Genomic DNA, 9,563 nt, shown 5'->3' on the forward strand with positions numbered 1-9,563 from the left:
TCCTTTCCCTCACTTTGGACTGCTGACACCTCCCTGTTCCATGTGGATCAGAAACCCTGGCTCCAGCCAGGTGCTTCCAGAAGTAAAAACTCAGTGAGTGTGAGCAGCTGAATGTTTGAGGTGTTTTTAATAAAAAACACTTTTTTTTTTTTTCTTTTTCTGTTGTTTTTTTTTTTTTTCAGAGGGGCTGGAGCAGGGCAGGGAGGGCAGCAGGGTCATCCCATGCCCAGGAGGGTTTGGCCATAAGCTGGTGAAAGCTCCAGATTTGTGGGTTTTTTCCTTCCGTAGATGTTCCCATTGCTGAACCTGTTTGGTCACTCATTTTTTCACTATTTCCTTTGGCCAGAATGGAGGCTGTGGCTTTTCCTCAAAGAGGTTAAACCCAGTTTTGTTTGCTTAAAATGTTTCTTGTGAGACAATCTGCACGGTTAGGGTTTATCCCTGGGAAACCCAGCCTTCCTTTCTGCTCCTGTCCTTTCTCTCCAAAGACTGATGAGAACTCCTCAAACCACAACAGATTTGAGATTTCTGCTTTTCCTTCCTTCCCTTCTCTCTTTCACCCTGTGCCTGCTCCTGTCACCCACCATGTGTGTTTATGCACTGAGTATTTAATGTCTGCTGCCTCCTGCCCTTTGCCTTTGAGTTCTGAGGGGAATTTTGTCTGCAGTTCTCTCATTTCAGAGCTGCCCAGGTGTCTGGACCACATAAAGCATAAAGGTGCGGTAGCAGGAGGTGCAGGAAGAGAATTCACATACCTCATCCAGCTCTTAGCTCTGATGAAGCAACAAAAATTATAAATCTTTCCTTATCATACAGATTTTTGGGGTTTAATCCCTCTTAGTTTTAGTATCTCTTGGAAAGATTGAATTTAAGGCTCTCACTGAGCTGCCTGAGGTGTTTTCTTCCAGAAGGAGCAGCACAAATTCTCCCTGACTAGGTTTAAACATCTGGGTCACTTCCCATTACCTGTGTTAATTCCCTGCTCAGTTTTGGTACTGGGAGAAGAGAGATAAAAGAAATGTGTGTGGAAAGATCAAAGTGTGTGTGCAAACAAGATTCCTTCTGTTTTCCACCCCTCATGGAATAGTGGATCCAAAAGCCAAACTGGACAGGGTTTCCCTCTCCCAGATAATCTTAAGCTTTGTGAGTCTGTTCAGGGATTTAAAGAGTTTCTTTAAGATTTTAAAGCTGATAAACATCAGGGGCAGCTCCTGGATTTTGTAGCTGTGGGTTTTATTCTCTTGGTTATGGGATCTGTGTGTCAGGTGGGGCTCATTCCTCTTCCTGTAGCAGATTTTCAAAGCTGGGCAGCAGGAACAGAAAATGGGTATCTTGGAAAAGGAGGCTGGAGCCAAGAGGTTTTATCTTTTCTCACAGGTAACAAGGGGTAGGACAAGAGGAAACACCCTCAAGCTGTGCCAGGGGAGGTTTGGGTTGGATGTGGGGAAAATTTCTCCTGGAAAGGGCTCCTTGGCTGAAGTGTGTCAGTGTGCCTTCATCCCAAAGCTTCTCTTCAAAAGCATTCCCACTTTTTCTCCCTAGGGATGTCTGCATTCTTTACCCCTGCTTAACAGGTTGCTGGCTGGGAATGTGGCACCTCTGTGGATTTGGTTGTTATCACCAGCTTTTGAGGTCTCTGCAGAGCAGGAGCAGCTTGGACAGCCAGAGCTCCAGTGCCTGGACTCTCCAGATAAGAAAATGAAGGAAAATCAGAAGCTCAGGATAAGAAATGCTTTCTGAGTCTGTGTCTTATCCAGAGGGACCACGTTTCAGAGCAACTTCAAAGTGCTGCTAAAATCCTGCTGGGTTTAGACCTGGGCCCCAGAAATTCATAAACATGATGGGCATTTAGGCTGAGGCATCATCTCCTAAAACTTGTCAGGGTTTTGCTTTTGCTCTTTGCACTGAAGAGCTGTTACAAATTCCCCTGGGAGAAATCTCCTTCTAATCTCTATCTTAAAACAAATCATGGTGGTTTCTCCTCCATGCTCACTGTGTCCTTCACAACAGCAGAGATCCTCCTTCTCCTCCTCATGTTTTGCCTGCTTTTTCTAGAACTGACCTAATACCTGGATTCCTCTGCTATTGCTTCCCTGACCAAGGTTCATGATTGCTGCAGTTCCATCCAGGAATGGTGAATTCAAACTGGGAGTGCTGGGGGGGGGGGCAAGACCTTCAGAGATGAGGTTTTGCCACTGTTTTGCACAGGAGTGTTGAACACAGCTGTCTTTCCTGGAAAGGTTTTGCCTGGTAAATCACAATCCTGGAATGGCTTGGGTTGGAAGGGACCTTAAAGCTCATCCCATTCCAAGGACACCTTCCACATGCCCAGGTGGCTCCAAGCTCCTGTGCCAGGCCCCCCCAAACCTCACAGGATCTCCTTTGTGTCTTCTCAGGTCTGTGTCCTGCTGGGGTGTAGGAAAGAGCATCACATCACATCACCTTGTCCCCTGTGTGCTGGCAGCCAGGATGTGGTGCCAGAGGCTGGCCTGGCTGCTGCAGGGGTGCCAGGGGACCCCTGGGCATCACTGGCCACGGCTGCCCCGAGCCCCCAGGCCCCTCCTGGCTGCCCCAGCTCGCTGCCACCCCACTGCAGCAGCATCCCCCCCCTGTGCCTGGCAGCTGCACCAGGACCATCTCGGTAGGTGTGCTGGTGTGGGTGCCACAGGGACAGCAGGGGGGGTGTCCAGCCTTGTTCCCTGCAGGGATGGGTGTTTTCCTTCTGCTTCATGTTCCCTGCAGGAATTCCCAAAGGCAGGATAGGATGTCAAATATAAGTGAGGCACTCTAAATGAGTAATCAAATCCAGGGATCCCTGGACAAAAACTGTCAAAGCCCTGCTCTGTGCCATGCTCAGGCTCTCTCTGGCAGAGCCCCCTCAGCTCTGGTATGTGCCCACCTCTGCTGCCTCTTTGCAGCTGAGGCCAGTGTGATCTCAGTACTCCCAGTCACTTGCAAGCACAAGGAATTGCTCAGAGGCCTTGCTCATGTGACAGTTTGTGTCACTGCCATTGGGATGACAAAGTGTGGGCTGTGGGCTTCAGTTCTTGCCTCTGTCTGTGCCTGTTGGCCCAGCTGCTGTGCTCCCTCCCTGCAGAGCTGAGCTATGGCAGCACGGTGATGCGCCTGGATTTCGTCTGGCTGCGCGACCACTGCCGCTCCGCCTCCTGCTACAACGCCAAGACCCGGCAGCGCAGCCTGGACACGGCCAGCGTGGACCTGGCCATCCAGCCCCAGGCTGTCAGGGTGGAGGGCAGCAGCCTCTTCCTCACCTGTGAGTCCTGAGCACCTGCTGCAGCCAGGGCAGCCTCATCCCCACAGCTGACCTGGTTTGAAACACTGCTCTCGCTCTAATCACACCTCTGCATCACTGTAATCACACCATCTGCATTTCCTGCCCCAGCCCTTTGTGTGTGTGTACATGGGGCATGGGTTGTTTCTCTTTTCCTTCCCCATTCTGTGTGGGCAACTGTCAGCCCTGCTCACCATGCCGGTTTTTTGCCCTTTCTCCTCACTTGCCCAGCTGCTTCCTTCCTTTTGGTGGAAGAACCTTTATTTGGTAGAACCTTTACTTGATAGAACCTTTCTGCCTTTGTTTGGTAGAACCTTTCTGCCTTTGTTTGGTAGAACCTTTCTGCCTTTATTTGGTAGAACCTTTCTGCCTTTATTTGGTAGAACCTTTCTGCCTTTATTTGGTAGAACCTTTCTACCTTTATTTGGTGAAACCTTTCTGCCTTTGTTGGTAGAACCTTTCTACCTTTATTGGAGAGCTTGACTTCAAAGCTTTGATTGTCCTTGGAATCCTGTCAACAAAAAACAAAACCAATGCAGATGCAACAGCTGGCTGGGAATTTGGAGAGGGTTGCAGCAGCTGCCCTGAATTGTGGCAGCAATGACAACACCTTTAGAACTGGTGGCCTTTCAGATCATATTTTGGGTGGCAGCAGGGTGCAAAGAGCCCATCCCCAGACAGGTGATGAGACTGGGGTCTGTCCTGGGCTGGCCAGTGGGATGTTGGTGACCGTGGCCTGTCCCTGTGCCAGGGCCAGATGGACACGTGACACGCTATGGGCTGGAGTGGCTGGCCAAGAACAGCTACGAGGGGCAGAAGCAGCAGGTGATGCACCCCAGGATCCTCTGGAATGCTGAGATCTACCAGCAAGCCCAGGTCCCCTCCATCGACTGCCAGCACTTCCTGCAGACAGATGAGGGGCTGAAGGAGTTCTTGCAGAGCTTCCTGTTGTATGGGATTGCTTTTGTGGAGAATGTCACTCCCACCAAAGAGCACACAGAAATTGTGGCAAAGAGGATCAGCATCATCAGGTAGCTGGGCTGTCCTGGGGAGGGTAAACTTGTATTTTGTGTGGCATGGGTTGGTTTGCACACAAATGCTCTGGGTGCTCCCCTTGACCTGGGATGGAGGATCCCAGTGTGGGATCCACCCTCCTTTATGGGAGAGCTGGGAGTCACTCAGTTCCTGAGCTGCCCTCGGAGCATCCCATGACTTTTGTGACAGTGGGACTGTGCAGAGAGGAGGGGCTGAAGGAAGTGGCTGTCTGGGAAGAGCAGAGCTTTGCAAGGAGAGACATTTCCTGTTATGACTTGAGGGGTCGTGAGGGCAGCCTGGCCCTGGGAGCCAGGGAGATCAAAAACCAGTGGGAGCTCTTGCTGGAGAAAAACAGGGAGAGGTGTTGCTGCTGGGGCTGAGCTTGGGGTTCTATCCAAGCTGTAGAAACAGTTTGATTTGCCTGGGGCTGTTGGGAAAGAAGGGATTCCTGTTAATAAACAGTCATTCCAAATGGAAACAAGGGGCTTTAGGGAGTATCCAGCCAGTTTTTGTCTCCAGGCTCCCTCCCCCTGTAGCCCCTGAGTGCTGTTTGGCCTTGCCTGCTGTCCCTTCCCTCCTGTGCATGTTGGAGGGAGATAGAGTGAAAACAGGATTCTGGGAAGAAGAAATTGAATTATTGGGCAGCCCTTTGTGCGTACAAGTAAGGGCTGGCTGCACTTGGGCAAACCCTTGTGTCACTTCCATGACTGGGGATGATGGTTGGTGTTAGGGGAGGGAAAGGCTTGTCACCAACAGCCTTTTGGGGAGGAAAAGAGGAGCTGGACACCAGAAGAGGGATTAGAAGCACTATGCCTGAAATCTGAATTTTGTGAAGTTGTTCTGCTTTAATGACTGTGCATGGGACAGAGGGGAATAACTCAAATGTAGGGGAGGAGGTGCCTTACACAGCCACTGAGCTGTGGAATCTCTTGCAGGGAGACCATTTATGGCAGGATGTGGTACTTCACCTCTGACTTCTCCCGGGGAGACACAGCCTACACCAAGCTGGCCCTGGACCGGCACACGGACACCACCTACTTCCAGGAGCCCTGCGGGTATGTGCTGCAGGGACCCTCCCACCGCCCCAGGCTGCTGCTGGGACACTTCCAGGCCGGGGCAGCCTTTTTGGGTGTGCATTCTGTGTCTCAGCCTTCATCCTGCAGTCTCCCAGACTCGTGTGGCTGTGTTTGGGGAGCAGCACGGGCAGTTTGCTGCCCTGCCCCGGGGAGCAGCGGGTGCAGCGTGTCCTGGGGCAGCACGGGCTGCAGGGTGAGTGGTTGCTGTGTCTCTGCAGCATCCAGGTGTTCCACTGCCTGAAGCACGAGGGCACGGGCGGGCGCACCCTGCTGGTGGACGGGTTCCATGCAGCCGAGCAGGTGCGGCTGCAGGCCCCGGAGCACTTCGAGCTGCTGGCCAAGGTGCCTGTCAGGCACGAGTACGTGGAGAGCGTGGGCGGCTGCCACAACCACATGGTCGGAGTGGGGCCCCTGCTCAACGTCTACCCCTGGAACAACGAGCTTTACCTCATCAGGTAATGGCCAGCAGCCTCTGGGGCTGTGCTGGTGCTTCTGCAGAGCATCCATGAACATCTTTGTGTGAATATTTCAGTGTGTCTCGGAGGAGCAGGGGTGAACACCCTGTGTTCCTCCTGCTTTAGAGGAAGCACCAGCACCTCATACAAAGATGGGTGTTTGTGCTGAGCTTTGACTTTTCACTCCTGGCATTCTCCCTTCAGCTCCAAGCTCTCATCCCATTCCATTTGACATGGAGGTGAACTAAGCTCTTCTCTGGAGAAGCCCCCAGAAACCATCCTGGGAGAGTGCAGGATAATCCCTTCCAAAGGGAGCTTGGGCTGAGTTTTGAAATTCCACTTTGGAGGTTGTCCAACTTTGCACTGCTCTGCACTTTTATTCTAAGCAACCCTCAGTCTTGCCTCAGTCTGTCCATGGGAAACCAAGAGGAACAGGTGTACACTTGGTAGTAAACTCCTCTTGCCCTCAGTGCTGTGTTCCCAAAAATCCTGTGCTGGCAGCACAACCTCTCTGGTCACCTCTGCAGCCTCCCTTAAACCCCCACAAGCCCACAGGCTCTTGGGGTTCTCTTGGAAGGTTCTCTCCTGAGGTTCCCCTGGAGCTGCATTGGGCAGTGTCTTGTCTCTCCTCCTGACTGGAAAGGCTCATCCAGAACAGAGACTAAACAGAGCAAAAGGAACAAAATAGGTATTTATTGAAAGGAATAAAATAGGTATTTATTGAAAAGATCCACCTTAGAGGCACTGTAAGAGCCTGGCCAGGGCTACACCCAAATCAAATCCGAGATGGATCCCAGTGACAAGTTTTACACTTTTTTTTTTACGAGTTTTGTTTCATCTACATATTGGGGTCAGTTATCTAACCTCAGCCCCCTGGTTTGCCCCCTTTCCCTCACTGTTGTTTCTGCTTTTTGGTTACAAAAAGTCCTTGATTTTTTAGCTAGAAAGAGATTTTTTGTCTAACTGTCCCTGTGAAGAGAACTTACTAACACCTAACATGAAGTTTCAGAGTTACACACCAAGCATCAGAGATTCTAAAAAACACAAAAGCTGAACCTCAGGGCGTGCCTCTCCCTGCAGGTACAACAACTACGACCGTGCGGTGATCAACACCGTGCCGCACCCCGTGGTGCGCCGCTGGTACCGCGCCCACCGCGCCCTCACCGCCGAGCTGCGCCGGCCCCACAACGAGCTCTGGGTCAAGCTGAAGCCGGGCAAGGTGGGGCCTGGGGCTGCATCCCCCGGGGCTGCTCCGGGCTGGGGGTTGGAGCAGGGAGAAGGGCAGGGTGTACAGGCTCTGTGGGTGTACACTGCCACAGTTTTCCTCATTCTGGGTGCTCCAGCATTAACAGCAGTGACATCTGCTTGTGTGCTCTGCTGTCCTACAGCAGTATCAGCTCCCAGGTGAGGCAGAGATGTTTAGTTCAAGCCCTGCTTCAGAGGAAAGTTAGTTTCCAGTTAGTTTCCCAGTTTCCACCCACTGAGATGAGAATCCTCAGGAGCAAAGAGGCCAGAACACTTAATGTTCAGGTTTCACTTCTTCCAGAAGAAATTACAGCTCTGAGGTTTTGTTTGAACCCTTACAAGGGTAAGTGGCACCACAGAGGAAGGTTGGAGCTGCCCCATCCCTGGAAGTGTTCAAATCCAGGTTCCATGGGGCTTGGAGTAACCTGGGGTGGTGGAAGGTGTCCCTGCCCGTGGCAGAGGGTGGAACAAGATGGGTTTTAAGGTTCCTTCCAACCCAAGCATTCTGGGACTCAGTGATGAGTTTGCCACTGCCTATTGCTGGTGAGCTGTTTCCTCTGCAGTAGAAGGGAAAGAAACCCTAAAATGTGTTTCTGGGCTGGCTCCATAAACAGCTGTGCTGGGTCCTGTGGAGGAGCACAACTCACCTGTGCCAGTGGAAGGGCACACCCTTACCTGCTTTCCCAGTCCCCTGGGATGCCCAGGGTGCCCTGGCTGTGCCCTGATGCCTTTTCCCCATGCAGGTGCTGTTTGTGGATAACTGGCGAGTGCTGCACGGCCGGGAGGCGTTCACGGGCTACCGGCAGCTCTGCGGCTGCTACCTGAGCCGGGACGACGCGCTGAACGCGGCGCGCCTGCGGGGGCTGCAGGCGTAGGGGGGGCTGCGGGGGCTGCAGGTAGAGCTGGGGCTGCGGGGGCTGCATGCAGAGCTGGGGCTGCGTGGGCTGCAGGCAGAGCCAGCCTGTGGGGGACCAGGTGCCCAGGGCTGCTGCTGGGAGCCCCCAGTCCCACTGCCAGGAGCCCCAGTGGTGCTGCTGGGAGAGACAGGGATCCCTCAGTGCCACCCCTGGGAGCACCAGGATCCCCTCAGTGCCACCCTGCCATGCTGCTGCTCCCTCTGCCTGTTGCACTGCACTCGTGTTGAGGGCTCAGCAGCCCCAGGGTTTGTGATAAACTTCCACTGTGCCTCCTCTCCCATCCCTTCTTGGGGAGTTGGTGTTAGGTCATCATCACTCTGCTGCATGAACCTCACTCTTTGGGTAGATTTTTTCCCAAAATTGTCCCACTCTGAATGTAACCAGAGGTGCCTTTCAGCTCCTGTGGCACTGGAGTGCCATGGGATAAGGAACAAAAACAAATCCCACTGTTACAGAATTTTTCGTTATGCCACATCTTTCGGGCTGTTACAGAATTTTTTATTTTGCCATATCTTTTGGGTCATTCCCTTTGCTTTGAGCAGACCTCAGGGCAGTGCAGGTGCACAGGTGCTCAGCTTGCTGCCCTTGTTTAATCCAAACACTGAATGTACAGATCATGGTGCCAAAACATTCCTGAAATCAGATTTTCCTGTAATCTCTGCTGTGGGCTCAGCTTCCTGGTGCTCCCAGTCCCAGGGTTCCCTTCCCATCCTCTGAGCCCCTGGGAATGAGCAGGGCTCAAAGGGGTTTCTGAGCCCTCTGTCAGGTGTAGCTCCACTGGCAGCCTTGGACCCCAGCAGGAGCCAGTTTTAAACTTCAGCAGGAAAATGAAGCTCCCTCCAGCCAACTTCTTCCATAGTGGAAGAAAAACACTGGGAGAGATTCTGAGTTGGAGCCACAATTTACTGAAGAAATGGCAATAATCACGATGATATTAATAAAAGATTGTACAAAAAGAGAATGGTTTGCCCAGCAAAAGGGCCCTGGGACAGAGGTGGGGGGTGGCCATGGTGGCAGCTGGGACCTGCAGGGAGATTCCTCTGGGGTGAGGCCAGCAAAAGAGGATCCCTCCTCTTCCACCTCCAATTTTTGAAGGGGACAAAGCCCTTCCCTTCCACAACCAAGGAAAGAAAAAAGGTTCTGCTTGCTGTGTCTGAGCATTCCCTGCTGGGAAGGGCAGGGAACGTGCTGGGGCTCATCCCATCCCATCCCATCCCATCCCTGTATCCCTCTATCCCATCCCTCTATCCCGTCCCATCCCATCCCATCCCATCCCATCCCTCTATCCCATCCTCATCCTAGCCCTGTATCCCATCCCATCCCTGTATCCCTCTATCCCATCATCCCATCCCTATATCCCTCTATCCCATCCCATCCTCATCCTATCCCTGTATACCATCCCATCCCATCCTCATTCTATCCCTGTATCTCATCCAATCCCACTGATCCCATCCCATCCCGCCCTCCCCGAGCCGCTGCTCCGGCCGTTCCCTTCCATCCCACACGATGGCACAAGATGCCAGAAATTCGCTTTTCAGAAACC

General features: G+C 52.5%; 1 protein-coding gene across 1 annotated transcript in view; it reads left to right on the top strand.

The window, feature by feature from the left end:
* The first annotated feature begins 2,396 nt into the window (after positions 1 to 2,396).
* Positions 2,397 to 9,563, top strand: part of TMLHE (trimethyllysine hydroxylase, epsilon) — a 102,544-nt gene continuing 95,377 nt past the window's right edge. Inside the window, exons 1-7 of the mRNA XM_079319141.1 lie at positions 2,397 to 2,641; positions 3,098 to 3,274; positions 4,044 to 4,323; positions 5,263 to 5,382; positions 5,622 to 5,858; positions 6,939 to 7,077; positions 7,847 to 7,999. Coding sequence (XP_079175267.1) covers positions 2,470 to 2,641; positions 3,098 to 3,274; positions 4,044 to 4,323; positions 5,263 to 5,382; positions 5,622 to 5,858; positions 6,939 to 7,077; positions 7,847 to 7,978 — 1,257 coding nt within the window. The 5' untranslated portion in view covers positions 2,397 to 2,469 and the 3' untranslated portion in view covers positions 7,979 to 7,999. The remainder of the gene's footprint in view (positions 2,642 to 3,097; positions 3,275 to 4,043; positions 4,324 to 5,262; positions 5,383 to 5,621; positions 5,859 to 6,938; positions 7,078 to 7,846; positions 8,000 to 9,563) is intronic.

Source organism: Erithacus rubecula (genome assembly GCF_903797595.1).
Source record: "Erithacus rubecula genome assembly, chromosome: 15".
In the NCBI taxonomy this organism is placed as follows: Eukaryota; Metazoa; Chordata; class Aves; order Passeriformes; family Muscicapidae; genus Erithacus; species Erithacus rubecula.